At 48.1% G+C, this 17,498-nt stretch overlaps 1 protein-coding gene across 2 annotated transcripts in view; it reads right to left on the bottom strand.

Annotated features, from left to right (window-relative positions):
• Positions 1–17,498, bottom strand: part of ND-39 (NADH:ubiquinone oxidoreductase subunit 39) — an 85,616-nt gene that overhangs the window by 45,588 nt on the left and 22,530 nt on the right. For both annotated transcript variants that reach the window (XM_070534933.1, XM_070534934.1), the window contains exons 4-5: positions 13,170–13,261; positions 1,385–1,547 (exon numbers count right to left, since the gene is read on the bottom strand). In XM_070534933.1, the coding sequence (XP_070391034.1) occupies positions 1,385–1,547; positions 13,170–13,261 (255 nt within the window). The remainder of the gene's footprint in view (positions 1–1,384; positions 1,548–13,169; positions 13,262–17,498) is intronic.

Below are 17,498 nucleotides of genomic sequence, written 5' to 3'. Positions count from 1 at the left end.
CACCTGCCGGTAGCTTCGAAAAGGGTGAGGACAAAGCTTCATTTGAAAAGAGAGTGTTTGAAAAAACATTGACTTCGTGCTCCACTTCTGAGCTCTCTGTGCCAAGCACAACTGCAAAATTCACAGCATTGTATGCAATCTGTAGACTGCTTCTCATCAAGGTCGGTGGGTAGTATAGGACTCTAACTGGTACAGCGCAACATAGAAAGGAAGAAACAAGCTGAGCCGGCCAGATGAAGGAACAGAGCGCTGACTTCCAACTGGTGGCAAGTTGCACGAAATATATAGCTACAAAAAAGCATCAGGACATGTCGTCACAACAGAACGCACAATTCTGTGACTCATGATGGTGTAGCCTTTTATCGGTGTGACATTTCGTGAAGTGTTGTGAGAACATGTCCTGATGCTTTCTTGTAGCTATATATTTCGTGCAACTTGCCAATAAACCAGGTGGAAGTCAGCGCTCTGTTTTTTCATCTGGCCGGTTCGGCTTGTTTCTTCCTTTCTATGTTGCACTGTACCAGTTTTAGAATGTAATACCAACACGCCCAATCCTAAACCCTAGTGGTACAGGGCCCCTTTAAGTTCCTATTTTTCAAATCCCTAATTATTCACATGCTATTATTCCTAATTATTCACAGTCCTTACATGCTCGAAATATTGGCTGAACTGTAATGAAATCAATTTATTCTAGGGTTTTATGTGCCAAAACCATGATTTGATTATGAAGCACGCTGTACTGGAGGATTCTGGATTAATTTTGACCACCAGGGGATCTTTAACGTGCCCCCAATGCACAGGACAAGGGCATTCTTGCATTTCTCCCCTATCGAAATGTGGCCACCGGGGCCGGGATGAACTGTAATGCACACTGCGCTGTGTGTTTCTTTAATTTTCAATGAGTAATGGTGTAGAATATTTGTTCTCCCTCTAACAACCAGAATAAAGAAGGAAAAGGAGCAATGATACGTGTGCCAATGTGGCAGACAGAAGATAAAGACAAAGTGAAAAAGTCTGCCATGGACTGGTTTATAATAACTGTGGGACCCTGCAAGTAATTTTAATGAAATTTGTGTACACCGTAATCTCCACGACCTCTCATTCTACAATTGGTTAAATTTTTGGGGAGGGATTACCAAACTGCAAAATAATTTTAAAACCTTTAACATTTCCAAATATCTAAATTTGGTTGCAAAGCTTCAATTTATTATATTCTTCGCTTAGAAGGCTTTGCATACTTATACAATCCTACTTTGTAGTGCTCTAAATGGCTATGTATATAGCTTGTCTGTCTCTTGCATGCATTATCAATTCTATCTTGGGCCTGTTGTCAGAAATTGGGGCATTTTCACACAAAGGATCGTTTGTGCAAGAGGGCTCTTACCTTGCTGGCGTAGAACTTTGACCCTCCAAACTTGATGATGGCCTTGGGATTCTCCGTGGCATTAAGAGCAGAGAAGTGGATTAGCTTTTGTACACCACTCTCTCTAGCGATGCGAGCAATCCTTTCTGCACCTTTGACATGGACTTCGCTGAATGGGAAGTTGCTATACATGAAAAGGAGGGATGGGGGTTGTCAGAGCACACAAGACAATCTCTTCTGGTACACAAGCAGGCCCCTAAACACACATCTGGCTCCAAATAGCAGAATGAGTGCTCTCGAAAAATGCGTACATTTGTAAATACAAACTGCCATTTGTATTCCACGCATTGAAGGCAGCTGGCAGTTGTGAGAATGGTAATATCTATTACAGCTTAAGGTACTGGAATCCTGAAATTCCTCTGGCTCAGCTAGTGGCTTTGCCTGGCCAAAATGTACTGAGCACAAGATGCAGTGGTGCACATGGCACAGTGTTCATGCAGAGAATAACTCCCCAATCCTTTTGCTATCTTCAAATGCGCTTGGATAATGGTGCCATCTAAGGTTTCAAATGTGCCATCGATAGCCTCGAGATCACAAAAGCAGTGGCGCTACAATGCTCTCTCACAATGAATGTGTAGGAGACTTGTGTTTACCTGCTGGAATGACCTGACTTAACTATGCACACATTAGAATGATGGACAAAAGTTCCACTTCTACAGTCACTGTGTGCATGCTGCTTGACGCTATCAAAGATTGGGAGATCTCCTGCTGCTGTCTTTACGTCACTGGTATCCAAAGCAGTAGCTTTATGTTTCTAGTGACCATGCATGAAGATAACCTTGCCAATAAGCCCAGTCAGCAACATCGCCCGGCACACACTAATACAGGAATAGGCCAGTAACTTGGAATCGTGATTCTAAACATCACCATGTGTCTCCAGAAACAACCATCAAATGACTTAAAAGAAAGTTTCTGGAGAAGAGAGACAGAATACCCACAGATGAAGCAGCCCTGAGCAAACTGAGCAAATGAGCGTGCTTGCAGATTGGCACACAAAAGAAGCAGTCACCACTTAGTACTTTCCAGAACAAGGACAAGGAGAACAAGTGCTCCACACAATGAGGTGCTTATCCAATAGATCTGGAGGCCTTCATGAAGAAGACATGCTGCAATTACAGAACGCATTACTGACGTCTAGGCTCAAACATCATGTTCCATATATCAAGCATAACTGAAAGGATAAACATCAGCTGGACACACTTATATGCCAGGCCGCAAAGTTAGCCGTGGAGGTACCTATCAATGCAAGCACACAACTGCTCACACAAACAGGAAGTTACACCACATCAGAAAAGAACATCAGCGTGCAGTATCTTAGTAACACACCCGGGCAGAGAAATCCTTTATGTCCTGGGTTTAGTATCCATGGCAGCACTGCAACCAGAACTGTGCACTATACTGCCAAAGGCAGTTGCACTTGTAAACATTTAGCCAATTGCTAAACAAATGAACCCACACAAACATGTCAGGCACTGTAGAAATAGGGTGCTGTAATAGTACCAGAAACACACATAACATGCGAAGATGAAGCAACTCTGGCATGCTAGCAGTGTCCGCCATGTTACTAAAAGGGCGGCAGTTCAGAGATCAAGCTGGGGGATGAAACGCAGGAAGGCACCTTGATACCTACAAACAAAACACCCACACGCAGAACAACACAGATGCCAGCACCAATGATAGGGCCTTGACAATAGCTGTTGTACACGGCCTCCACACAGGGTACATCACAGCAATCGTTCGAATGATTGAACAAGCCATCTGTGCATTTTTATTTACGAACTCATAAACATACTTTTCCGGATACCAACAGACATGGCCTGGATACCAGGGCATGACGGCTTATTAGAAAAGGAAAGCAGCTAACCTGCTCGCCCACACAACACTGCACCAGGCACCCAACATTCCTGGCCAAGCCCAAGCAACCTTTGAGCCTATGAGACTTCACTTATGCACTTATCAAGAGGATAGAAGGATATTTGCCAAGATCAGTAACAAGTTAAACTGAAGATAACGTTCATTTCTTAGAGAAACGTTTCACCAACACAGGCTCGCCTCCACCTGATATGCGGCTGTACCAGTGAAACCCCAAGCACATACTGTGGACATGCCACACACTGTCGCTCACCACCCTCCCAAACCTCACTGTAACCACAAACGCTGGACTGCCAACTCAAGTTACCATCTGGCACACTTCATTAAGCCAGGACTGAGGAGATGCTATAAACGACCCCTGTCATTTTATGAGAGATTTCTCTCTCTCCATGTTTCAGCAGAAGTGTGTTCATGCTAAATGCCCACAGGAAAGAACATTGCCATAGCTATGTATTTCTTGCTGCATATAGGTGTATGCAGTTCGTGGTTTTTAATTGTGTTTATGGGCTAAAAAAGTGTTTGCAAAAGCACAATGAGCTTTTAGGGATTAAAGACAACTCATTGTAACCTCACGAAAAACATGAGGGGCTCAATCAACAACACAAACATTATGTACATGTATAGTGGTCACACAATAATTTTCTATGCTCTTTTATTTTAAGCCCAGCAGGTATGGTGCAGTGGTAACCGTGGTGTTGAACGTATTTTTTCTTACAAGAGCAACAGTTAAGAAAAGAATCAAACGTGCATGCCGTCACAGCAAATACAAGACAGAAAAGAAGAGATGTAAAGGGACAGCATCCACCATGGACAGTTTTTCAACTATTCAACTCATAATATACGTATACAGTCGCCGACCGGTTATTCGGACCTCACGGGGACTGCGGAAATGTCCGAATAAACAGGTGTCCGAAAAAGCAGATTAAGAAAAAAAAAGAAATCCTTTATTTTCACGCACTTATTCGGGCTCAGCAGTAGGCTTGAAGAAATCGTGAATGCGCCGTTGCACGCTGTTCCGTTTACGCGTAATCAGATAAGCCTGAATCTCGGAGAAGGTCGTACGGTCACTATAGACAGCTGAAAGCACAGTCACTGCTTGTGCATGCTCCGCATACGACGGCAGCATAGCACATGGTGCGTCATCTTCCGAATCGAAGTCATCGGCCGGCAGTGCAGCAGAAACCTGACGAATGATCTCGCCATCATTGAGTTCTGCGCATGTCAGTACAGTAGCATAAGCACCTGTGAAACTGTCAAATGAGACGGTGTCCGGAACCACTGCACAGGTCTCGGCAGAACACTTGCGGCGTCAGTAGGGTGCACATCACAAGGCGACAAATCCTAGGCTCCCGGCACCCACTTGCCGGCATTCCCAAGCGCAGTCTGAGCGGGCACTGTCAGTGCCATTAGACACTCGACGCTATGTTTCCGTATGCCACGTTGCATCACCACAACCTCGACACAGCACACAAAGCAAACATCACCACACCAGCACGCCGATACCAGTCGCACAAACGAGAAACGTGGCCTACTCACAGCGTCGTGCACGAATAAACAAACAAATCAGCTGCTGGATTGTCTTGACTTGGCTTACTAAGCTGAGACTGGAACTGCTGCAGCCATGAACCAGGCAGAAACGATGATGATGAGCGTGGATTTGCAGTAGCGCCACTTTGTGGGACAGCAAGGAGGCTTCGTTCAAAACAAGAATGGCGTTCAGCAAGTCGAACCATGCACCGGTCAGAGTCGGTGCATGGTGCTTTCAATCCAAGTTGGCTCAAGGAGTGTCCGAAAAATCAGACGAGAGGTTGCAAGGTGTCCGAACTTTCAGAAGTTGTTATACATTATGGTCTATAAGGAGAATGGCGGTGCAGCGAAGCAGACCGAATAATCAAGCATGCCCGAATTTTTGGAGTCCGAAAAATCAGACAGCGACTGTATATACAGTAGAACCTCGTTCATATTTCTTGGGAAAAAAGAAGGCATGCAGAAATTGCTCCGGAAGTTATCTAAGTATGTGTAATCATTGTGCCAGCTGCTCCTCTCCATGCAGGCTGGTGTCATTGTCAGTGTTATGAAACTTGATCAGGCCAGTACAAATGACAATGCTGTGGCAACATGAACTGGCACGGACGGTGGCACAAGAAGCATTAATGATGCAAGCAAGGTAGTGCAGGTGGTGGTGCGAGGTGTGCTGATGACATTCCGATCATCATAAGCCGTTATCACTCTTCAGCCCCTTATCCATCCACGTCAAACCATTATGAACTGTGACCAAACGTACTCAGGCGGCAGCTTCGTATGGCACTGCCACGAGGGCCGCACCTTGAAAGCGATCTGCAATACTGACAGAGACAGTACCGACAATACCGACTGCTGATAGCTTTGCGCGCTGTGTTCTCACCACTTACTTAGAGTTGAAGAGAGACACGTGGGCCCATATCTTGAAAGCAATATGCAGCAATGGCAGAGTAGGGCGTATGCTGAGAGGTCCGTGAGCACTGTGTTCTTCCCGCTTCATTGGCGTTGAAGAGAGAGGCAGCACAAAGGTGAATTCGCTCGCTGCTGCGGGTGCTATTTCAAAAGAGGTTGTCTTACGGGATGGACTGTCAGAGGGACAGACGGCTTTCTCGTTGGGTAAGCATAAAAATGCTTATGTATAAAAAACACAAGAAAAAATGTGATAACTGGGAAAATGTACACGCCTGTCCCTCAAAAATTTGGTAGGCTCAACTGTAGCTGGTGTCTACATAATGCAAAGCGTTGCGCAAATTGTTGCAGCACGAGATGCTGACGGCACCACACTGGTAGGGCCCGAGTGGCCGTGGAGGTGCACTGTCGTTCTTACAGCTTCTGCAAGCATACGTTTGCGCTCCTCGAACTCAGCCCAGTTGATAGCTCCTTCAGGTGGGAATTTAGTGGGAAGTTCTGACGTGCCCATTCAGCAAGACCAACTGCGGCAGGAGATGCCAAAGTGTGTTGAGCAAGTGGGGCCCTGAGTGGCCCAAGAAGTGCTTTGTAGTGTTCCTATCGAGTGTTTTAAGACGGTGAGGGGGAATAGAAACGAAACCAAGCTGGTGGGCGATGCTGGAATATCATGCTACCAGAGCAAAATATAATGCTCACTTCATGCCACTTGCGGCAGGAAACGGTAGCATGCTGGATTATTGCCTATTAAAAGCGTGCAGTACACTTCCGATGGCACTATGCCCCACGCATTGACAAACAGATAGGCGATGGTGCTTATCACACTAGGGTTGGCAGCGACAACTGTGAATGCGACGTGTGCCTACCCACGAGGAGATTTGCTGATACGGGAAGAGGAAAGTGAGTGCACGTCGGCATTTTCAAGCGACACGGTCGGATGAGTGGTACAGGAAAGCTGCTGTGGCAGGCTCCTACTGCACTATATCGCGTGTTGCCAAGCGCCTTTTCTTCTTCACGAGGGTACTAGCAACTGGAAAACATATCATACGACTGCAGTTTAGTGATGTGCTCAATGTAGGTGTTGAAAGATCACATTTTCTGGGAAGCAATCAACAGGTGAAAAAGAAGCGTGAATGAATTGGGTAATTTTTTGTGTTCTCAATCACGAATGTTTGTGCTGGGAGATCATATTGACACAATGATGTGGGGCTACCGTACTGCGGGACGGGGCGCGCAAAGGCTGGCGCCATGACAAACGACAAAGCACGTAAGCTGCACGCTCTTCTTCTGGCTCGCCATTAAAGAGAAGCGTATATTTTGTAAGACTCCGTCTTCAATCTACGTTACATTTTTCTGGTGGAGGTGCTGGGTACATGCTACCAATCCCAGATTGAACGCCGTCTACGAGCCCAGTACGAAGTCCGGTCGAGCTGACTCCTGCTCACGTACGGACAAGCCATCAACTTCAAGGACTGCCACCTGAGCACGAGCCTCTACCCAATAGAGTCAGAAGGATGAGTACATCAGTTCCGTCTTCTTCCTCAACTGCGCCGCAGAGGTCAATAATAATATTTGGGATTTCACGTGCCAAAACCACTTCCCGATTATGAGGCACGCCGTAGTGGAGGACTCCGGAAATTTTGACCACCTGGGGTTCTTTAACGTGCACCTAAATCTAAGCACACGGGTGTTTTCGTATTTCGCCCCCATCGAAATGCGGCCGCCGTGGCCAGGATTCGATCCCGCGACCTCGTGCTCAGCAGCCCAACACCATAGCCACTGAGCAACCACGGCGGGTGCCGACAGAGGTCATCCTCAACCAGCCGCGAATCCCCACGTCCTTCCAGGGGGACACCTTCGAGGATGTAGAGGACTGGCTCGATCACTTTGAGCGTGTCGCAGAATTCAACGGCTGGCCTCCAGAGCGCAAGCTATGCAATGCCTACTTTGCCCTCGAGAATTATGCGCGGACACGGTTTGAGAACCGTAAGACGGCCCTATCCACGTGGGACGAATTCCGACGGCAGCTAATCGGCACATACGCCAGCCTCGATCGTCAGGAGCGAGCTGAATCTGCAATTCAGGCAAGAGTACAGAGGCCGAACGAAAGCGTCGCAACATTTGTCGAAGATATGTGCCGACTTTTCCGACGTGCGGATCCATCCATGCTGGAAGAAAAGAAGGTCAGGAACTTGATGCGCGATGTCAAGCAAGAGTTATTCGGTGGCCTAATACACAACCCACCAAAGACCTTTGCAGAGTTTCTCGCGGAGGCCATATCAATGGAAAAGGCATTGCAGCAGCGAACAAGGCAGTACAACCGCGACGTGTTGACCCTATCGCAGGACCCTCTTGCTATACCCCTGGACAATACCGACGCCTTGCAGGAGCTCATTAGGCTTGTTGTTCGAGAAGAGCTTCAAAAGCTTCAGGTGGCTCCGGTATCAGTACTGCGACTCGCTCTGGCTGAGGTCATCCGGGAAGAAATCAGGCAGGCAGTACAAGTCCCGGAGCGAAGCGAGACACTACAGCATGAGGTACGGCAGCCACAGCCTCGCATGTTGTATGCGGAAGCTGCGTGAAGTTCATTGTCTCCGACATTTCACGATGCGCACGACGTCCCGGACTTTCATGGTGTGCGCGCCATTGAACAAGCAACTGGTGACTTCAGGACTCACCGCACGCCATTCATGGCTGAAACACGACCACTCCGCAAGAGCAACGTAAGCCGCACTGCAGACCGAAGGCCCTTGTGTTCTCATTGCAGTGAAGCCGATCACCTCTACAGGGCGTGTCCTTACCGCCGAGCTGGGCTCCATGGATTTTCACTGAATTCGCCGTGCCCGCGCAATGGTGAACGCCCCCTGGAGATTGAAGCCTATTTTGCGAATGCCAGGAGCTTGTTTGGCCCACGATTCCGCAACCTCCGGTCACCATCACCTGCCCGATACAGGTCTTCCAGTCCCGTCTTCATGCCGAGTGCAACAAGGCGTCGCTTACCCAGCCCTGCCTCCCGGGAAAACTGAGTCCAGCGACCTGCAGAGGTGAGGTCACTGACGTTGCGAACGCTGAAGATCCTCCACTACGCAGACCGCGATATGACGTAATTGAGACGCAGAGAAAGCAGTGTAGTTCGGTGTCAGTATCTTGCGACGTACCAGTTACCATATATGACCACGAAGTCACGGCATTAATCGACACGGGTGTGGACACGTCTCTTATGAGCCATAATCTCGCGCGTATACTGAACAAAGTTTCGACGCAATGGACCAGGACTCAGATTCATACTGCAGGAGGGCACCTCATAACTCAATGGGCCAGTGCACGGCACGAGTCAACATTCGGGGCTTCACGTACATCGGCGACTTCGTCATTCTTTCTGAATGTTCAAAGGACCTTATGCTCGGCATAGATTTCCTTCAGGCGAACGGTGCCATCATCGAACTGCAAGTCTAGAGTCAGCTTCGCTACTACGCAAGCCATAGCAAACAGTAATGACAATGACCGTGACATTGCACTTCGCGTAGCTGATGATCACGTCACATTGCCACCCAAGAGCAGTGTGCTTACCCTTGTCCAATGTGACATGGAGGACGACACCGAAGGAATTGCTGAGGCAAGCATCCCCCTGCTTCTTGAGCGCCACATTTGCATAGCCAGAGGGCTTCTTCGTGTGCGCAACAAATGTTCAGTCGTTTTGCTAACAAACTTTAGCGACGAGTATTGGCATGTCCCGCGAGCAACGACAATCGCATTTCTTCGCGAAATAATTGATGTTACTGACATTGCCACATTAGAAATCGCATTGTCTCAGCAATCTGAGTTACCGAGCCTAAAAGAACAGATTCACGTTAACGTTGCTCTGCCAGACCATCAGTGAGATCGTCTACTGAGTCTCGTGAACGAATTTGTGGACTGTTTTTCAACGTCGTCCAAAGTACGGCGCATGTCCATCACAAAGCACAGCATTATCACGGATGAGTCTTCACGTCCTGTTCGTCAGCATCCTTACTGAGCGTCTCCAGTGGAAAAGGAAGCGATCAAGCATCAGGTGAAAGAAATGCTCCAAGACGACATGATCCAGCCATCCACAAGCCCGTGGGCATCCCCTGTAGTGTTAGTCAGAAAGAAAGACAACACACTATGGTTCTGTGAAGATGACAAAAAGTTGAACCGTGTCACAAAGCACGAAGTTTATCCATTGCCACGCATCGATGACGCATTGGATCGTCTACAACATGCCAAGTTTTTTCTTCGTTTGATCTTAAATCAGGGTATTGGCAAATCCAAGTTGATGAACAGGATCGTGAAAAAACAGTGCTAGTGACACCTGACGGGCTTTACAAGTTCAAAGTTCTCCCCTTCGGTTTCTGTTCCGTACCTGCCACCTTTCAGAGGATGATGGATACTGTGCTTGCTGAACTCAAATGGCAAACCTGCCTCGTATACTTGGACGACGTCGTCATGTTCTTGAGCACGTTTGACGAACATCTCGTACGACTCGAGAGTGTCTTTATTGCGATTCGTACCGCCAACCTCACCGTTAAGCCCGAAAAATGCTACTTCAGGTTTTAAGAGCTCAAATTTCTTGGCCATGTCGTTGGTCCTAAAGGCGTCCGACCAGACCCCGGCAAGTTAACTGCCATCACTGAGTTTTCGCCACCCACAGACAAGAAGGCTGTCCAACGCTTCCTTGGTTTGTGCACATATTATAGGTGCTTCGTCAAGGGATTCTCGAGAATTGCTGAGCCTCTGACACGGCTTACATGCGACGATGTGCCTTTCATTTGGGCGGACGAGCAACAGCAGTCATTCAATGAATTGCGTAAGCGTTTGCAAGCAGCCCCAATACTTGCTCATTTCGACAAAGATGCTGACACTGAAATCCATACTGACGACAGCAATACGGGTCTCGGTGCAGTTCTTGTGCAGTGGCAAGCTGGTGTGGAACGCCCCATCGCTTATGCAAGCCACAGTCTCACCAAGGCTGAGAAAAACTACTCAACCACTGAAAAAGAATGCTTAGCGGTTGTGTGGGCAATTGGTAAATTTCGACCCTACTTGTACGGTAGACCCTTTAAGGCTGTCAGCAATCAACCACACCCTGTGCTGGCTTGCCAACTTCAAGAATCCTTAAGGCAGACTAGCCCGTTGGAGCCTGCGCTTACAAGAGTACGACATAACAGTTGTCTACCGATCTGGGAGGAAGCACAGCGAAGCTGACTGTTTGTCACGTGCGCCAGTCCCTACGAGGTCATCGGACCCTGACCATGACTTGCCATTTGTCGGCGTTATCGATGCCAAAAAGATGGCTGAGCACCAGTGCACTGACCCTGAGCTGCTGCCACTGATTGAGCACCTTCAAAGAGTTGAAGGTGTTTTACCCTGCCCGCCCATGCGCGGCTTATCATCGTACCACTTGCACAACGTCCTTTACAGGAAAAACTGCAGAGCAGTCCCAATACGTACCTCCTTGTCGTGCCGTTGGCGATGCGCCAAGACATTTTGCAAGCCTGCCATGATGAGCCATGAGCGGGACACCTGGGATTCGCTAAGACATTAGCAAGGATACTACAGAAGTATTACTGGCCCCGGCTTTATTCTTCTGTGCAACGATATGTGAAGACCTGCCGCGATTGTCAGCGCCGCAAGAAACCACCAGTTAAACCGGCTGGCTTTCTCCACCCTGTGGACCCTCCTCAAGCACCGTTCCAACAAATAGGAATGGATCTACTTGGGCCATTCCCAGTGACCTCTTCGCACAACAAATGGATAGTCGTCGCTACCGACTACTTAATCCGGTACGCTGAAACCGAAGCTATTCCGCAAGCAAACTCATGAATTGGCCAAGTTCTTTGTACGCCACATCGTCCTACGACATGGTGCACTGTCCGTTGTCATCACAGACCGCGGTACAGCATTTACAGCCGAACTTAAACAGGACGTTCTCCAGCTGACGCATTGCTCTCACCGCAAGAGCATTGCGTATCACCCTCAAACCAATGGATTAACAGAACGTCTGAACAGAACGCTGGCTGATATGCTCTCCATTAAAACTCTTGCTTGGGCTAGTTGGTTCATGCTTGAAGTAGTAAAGGCAAGGCGCAGAAGACCAGGACTCAGGAAGAAGAACACAAATGATGCCGGTCCTGTCGTTTGTGTTCTTCTTCCTGAGTCCTGGTCTTCTGCGCCGTGCCTTTACTACTTCATGCTCTCCATGTATGTCAACGTAGAGCACAAGACGTGGGATGAGATTTTACCCTATGTGACCTTTGCGTATAACACTGCTGTACAGGAGACGACACAGTTTACGCCGTTCGAACTTGTATACGGGCGCCACGTCACGTCCACACTTGACGCCATGCTACCTCTGCCTGATAATAGCCCGACCAGCAAACACGTAGAACAGTTCCTACAAAGAGCCGAAGAAGCATGCCAGCTTGCTCAGCATCGTATCCAGAGTCAACAGCATACCGACACCCTTCGATACAATCAGGGTCAATGCGACGTCCATTACAATACCGGCGCCTTCGTGTGGGTCTGGACGCCCATCCGTCGCCATGGACTCTTGGAAAAGTTGCTCTGCCGGTATTTTGGTCCCTACAGGGTTACATGCCGCCTCAGTGACGTGACCTACAAAGTCGTCCCCTGCAGTTCTGACCCCGGTTCGCCCCGTCGTCGTCCTCGCGCTGAAGTTGTTCGTGTAGTGCGCATGAAACCATACTATGCGCGTACGTGAACGCCGAGATGCACCTGAGGAGCTCCATTTCTTGTCGTCACTGAAAGAACTTTTTCGTGCGACCAAGACAGTCGCTTTTCGCAAGGGGGGCAGTTGACACAATGATGTGGGGCTCCCACACCACAGGACGGCGCGCGCGAAGGCCGGCGCCATGAGATTGATGAAGCCTGTAAGCTGCACGCTCTTCTTCTGGCCCGCCATTAAAGAGAAGCATATATTTTGTAAGACTCCGTCTTCAATCTACGTTACAACATGAAACAGGATCGTATCAATGAGGTTCTACTGCACTCGGTGCCTCAACGAAACCGCCATGGCATTACATTCTACATATGGTGTGCATGACATGCATCCCCAATTGAAATTTAATTTAGGTTTTTTATAGCAGAGCACTGCAACTTACGAAAAGGGAGTGTAATAGCAGTGGTTGAGCGCTTAGCAAAGACGAGGACACAAAAAAAAGGAGACACCCTCGTCTTTGCTAAGCGCTCAACTGTTGCCATTCAAGATGTACAAACAAGCCCATTTCACCACAAGTGTAGTGCAGCTCAAGTAGTGTTTTTAGCACTTTTAATTTTTTTAATTATGCCAACTGATGCTCCAAGAGGCTGTGCACATTTTCGAGAAAAACAAAGCCAATGCTGAAAGAGCTTTCTGCAATGATGCAATCCTTTCTGCAATCCACCCAAGTACAAAAATTTGCTTACAGACCTAGTCTCTACATCTTTCCCAATCAAGTTGATGACTACGTTGGAGTACTTCATTGCCTTGGCAATGCTCAGTTCATCTTTGAGGTTGAATGGCTGCAATGTAAAAAACAAACATAGTTAGTGAAGGCCAGCAAGATGAAACAGTGCAACATAAGAGATGCCAAGTAGCCTTGCCTTTCACCTTGCACCACAGATTTTGGTCGCAAACACATCGTGCAACTGTCCTCAAACCCCGGTAGCAGACTATACTAGAAGTTTCTGTAGATAATCACTGACCACAGCATGTAATACCGTTGGATGCTGCAGAGAATGCTCTGCTAAATACAGCCTCCCAAGTCCAGCCAGTTTTGTCTCACTGAAACTGCTGTTTGCTACTACCCAATGCAAAACATCACAGATTTAAAAGTTAGTTTAACAGCAACCAAGACCATCAATAGATAAAGCTGTGTGGGTGTCCATCCTCTTAATGCTGGACTTGGATCACTCTTATTTTTTAAGTATTTCTGATGGGGCATAGAAAGCAATCAGTCTTTGGACAAAACAAAGACAATTCACTCTGTGCATGCTTTCACCGATATGACAAGCCTTTAAAAGTCTTAAATAACCAACACACCGCGTGTTAGCTGGCAAATTTATGACATTCACTGGGGCAGCACTTCTTTAAGTTTCAATTCCTGCGCATTGTGACCCACTGCTGACCTAGCAGAAAGCTGCGCTTCTTTGAAGCTTCTTCAAGGTGCATAGAGGTGGTACCACGACATGTCAGATCAGAAGCAAACAAGAATGTTTCCTCTCAGTTGATTTCTAGAAAAGATGTCTCTTGTGCGCTGTAGAAAAAGATCTGTACAACCACACAGGGGGAATAACTGCCATGACCCACCTGCAACCCATTATACTATGAACATGTTAAAGGGACACTAAAGGCAAATATTTAGTAAAGCTAAAGTGATAGGTTAGTGCTCGAGAATCTCTAAAGTGCCAATATTATTGCAAACAGAACCTTATTAATCGAGAAATTGAGGTAAATGCAGGACATGATTAGAGACTCCCCGGGACATTGAAGTAGTTGTTCGATGATGAAAGCACTCCTCAGTTAAATTCTGTCACTAGTACTCACCCACCCGTTGCAAAAACATCCATCTACAGTATTAAAAGATGAAATAAAATGCTACTTGTCAAGGTCTATTTCATTTTAGAAAAACAAACTAATTGAAATAACCCTTGACAATAACATGGGCAGTTGAAAGGTTTCATTTTTGCTCGACTCTGCGCCGCCCAGGCATTCGAGTTTCAGTAGCTTCGTTATCACGTAGTGCTGTGCTGGTTTTGCTCGCTCGCGAAACTGGCACAGACTGCAAGTAGCAGAGAATTCAACTTCCATGTGATGTCGTGAGATGTCTGAACGGTCTGCGCCACTTGACCAAAAACCAGCTGCAGCGGCAAATCCATCGTTCTGTCTTGGCTCGGTATAGCTGCCTGTCGGGTGCCGTTTTACTGACCAATGGCAGCAAAGGGTGGTGATGACGTGTACAATGTCACCACTCCCCTGGTTGGGTGGTGGGGATTTGAATTTCTAAAAAGGTACTCAGACCCTTCAGATGCAATTTTCTCATAAACTAAGTCTGTTCTTGGCACGAAACAAGCATTGCGAGGTTTCTGGAATGGTATTTAAACAGTGCACATTGACTTAGTGTTTGCCTTTAGTGTCCCTTTAAAAGACCCTTGAGGCTGCCTTGCATGGTGGAGTCTCAGGCTCCAGGAATTCAACATCACCATGATCTACAAGTCCGGATGGAAGCACTCTGATGCCAAGTGCCTGCTGCTGCAAGACAAACAGGACGATGACGCCTTCCGGGAACAACAAGTGCAGACGAATTCACTGAACATCAGTGAGCAGACCCGCTACTGAAGAGCTTTAGTGAGCACTTTGGAGGCAAGGCCGACCTAGTATATAGGGTATTTAAATGCGGCTTGGTTTCATTTTTGTCACAACACTACGTCCCTGCAAAGAAGAATTTCTCTACAGTTTCACGCAAACTACCTTCTCGTTGTGCACTCAAGCACTATGGCTGGAGGTTTTGCATAAATAGACGATGACAACAAATTCGCAAGAGAAACGTACACTACGTATTGAGGCTAAGCCGCGTTTAATGCCCTGTGTCGAGGCATGAAAGCAGGAAACAGAATTCAGAGAAACTGTCTACTGCGAAGGACCTGTAGTGCTAGAGAAACTTTTGGGTGGCCCTTCTAAACTACAGAGCACCACTGCTGGAGAATGGAAGGTGCCCGAGTGAGCTTACACACTTCGGCTGCCGGACTTCGCGGCAGTGGGCCGTCAAGCCACATGGAAGTGAAAGCAGCCAATGCGAGAAAATCCACTCCCTGGCTTAACAAAAAACGATGTGGTACAAGTTCATGATGATAGTTGGTGGGAAATCAAGGCACAAGTCCAGCAGCAGGCAGCATGGAGGTCTTACACAATAATATTGAACCAGCTGCACAGTAACAGGCAGTGCCTGCTTCTAACCAAGATGCAGTACCAACCAGCATTCGCCGATGCAAATCACTATGGACCAAAACAGAGCTCTCTTGAAGGCTAAGTAAGCGAGCCCATAACTGAAAGGCAGGAGCCACCAGTAACAACGAACCTGTCACTGGATGAGACATTCACAGTTTCAGAGTCACCGCAACCCACTGTGATTGGAGGGCGAAGATAAGCCAGGAGGCCAAGGCCTAAAGTTTCGTTGACCTATGATAAAAACTTTAACTAGCTGGCCTGGCATTTTGAATGTTGTGCACCACAGTGGTTTGGTGCACTGTTCAGGCTGGTGGCTTCTGTTGTGCCATTACCACAAGCCCGGATTCCGAATCTGCAAGATGCAGAATCTATCCTGCGAGCGCCCAAATTCTCCCTTGAAAAGGCAAGATGCTGAGCCGTCAGGCAGTGGTGTCCTGCGGGAGAAGCCTCGGCGAGCAGCGTGTTCGGACGTGTCCGCGTGTGCCAGACAGCCCGGCGCCGCACCTCCCTTTGCCTGGAGGTCTCCGCGCGCGCGAACTTTGAACCGGGTGGCCAGCGCGGTCGCTGGTTGGACCCCTCGGACGACCGTCGTGTGCTGACTTTGTATTGGGCCGTTTGAGTGACAATGGTTCTCGGGGATTATAAAGCGGCGAGGAGGCCGCCTCGAAAACAGGATCCGCCGACCCACCGGGAGACAGTGTCGCTCCCGACTGGGGTGAGATGTGTCACGCGTTTTCGCCGGACGTCGTCGTGCGAGAACAGTCGCGTTTGTTGTGAGCACTCGGCCCCAGTGCCGACCCGTTCATGTCCTGTATGATAACCTGTATATAATGTATAAAGTCCCTTTTGTTATTCTCATCGACGCCAGGCTCGGAGTCTTCGCTACCAACGCTCTGTCACGAAACGGGTGACGAGCGCTACGGGACCACAAAGCCGTAATCGTGGTGCAGCGGTGCAAGTCCGTAACACTGGATGGCAGCTACGGGATTGACCGGCATTAGCTACCTCGGCGCGGTGAGTGCCTGAAGTTTACCTCAAACACCAGACTTTCTCTGACACAGGTTATAGTAGCTTAGGGAAGGATTTGGTGTTGCATTGTGATAACCTTGTGTGTTTCAAGCCTAGTAAGAGTGTTTTGAAAACCAGGGGATGCTGAGGGGGTAGACAGGGCAGCGTGTGAAATACTTGCATATGTCTTACTAGTAGTGTTATAGTAGCGTACGGCAGGTATATTCAAAAAGGGTAAACAGCAGGAGGACAGTGTGAACGATGGAGAAGTACAAGGTGAAGGAACTTCTCGAAATTTGTGAGGAGTTGGGCATTGAGTTGGGCTCAACCAAAAGAAAGAATGCGATCCTTGAGGTCATGAGGACTGGGGACGTAACGGCTGAGGAAGCCGCAGAGGCCTTGGCGGGTATCAATGAACGTCGGGAAAGGGAGGAAAGGGAGAAGGAACGTTGCGAGCAGGAAAGGAGAGAACAGGAACGTCGCGAAGAGGAAAAGGAGGAAAGGAGAGAACAGCAACGTCGCGAGGAGGAAAGGAGAGAACAGGAACGTCGCGAAGAGGAAAAGGAGGAAAGGAGAGAACAGCAACGTCGCGAGGAGGAAAAGGAGGAAAGGAGAGAGATTCGTGAGCACGAGCTTAAAATGAAAGAGTTAGAGATCCGAAATAACTCGCCAGCGCCTAGTCTCACTTCTAATGTTCCAAGAATACGCGATCAACTTCCACCCTTTGTCGTCGGAGAGGATATGGCCAAATACCTCGTGAAATTTGAGCACGTGTGTGAACGGAATAGCATTGAGCGATCCCTT

This window comes from Dermacentor albipictus, chromosome 3 (assembly GCF_038994185.2).
Source record: "Dermacentor albipictus isolate Rhodes 1998 colony chromosome 3, USDA_Dalb.pri_finalv2, whole genome shotgun sequence".
Taxonomy (NCBI): Eukaryota; Metazoa; Arthropoda; class Arachnida; order Ixodida; family Ixodidae; genus Dermacentor; species Dermacentor albipictus.
This window is presented reverse-complemented; position numbering and strand designations above follow the sequence as displayed.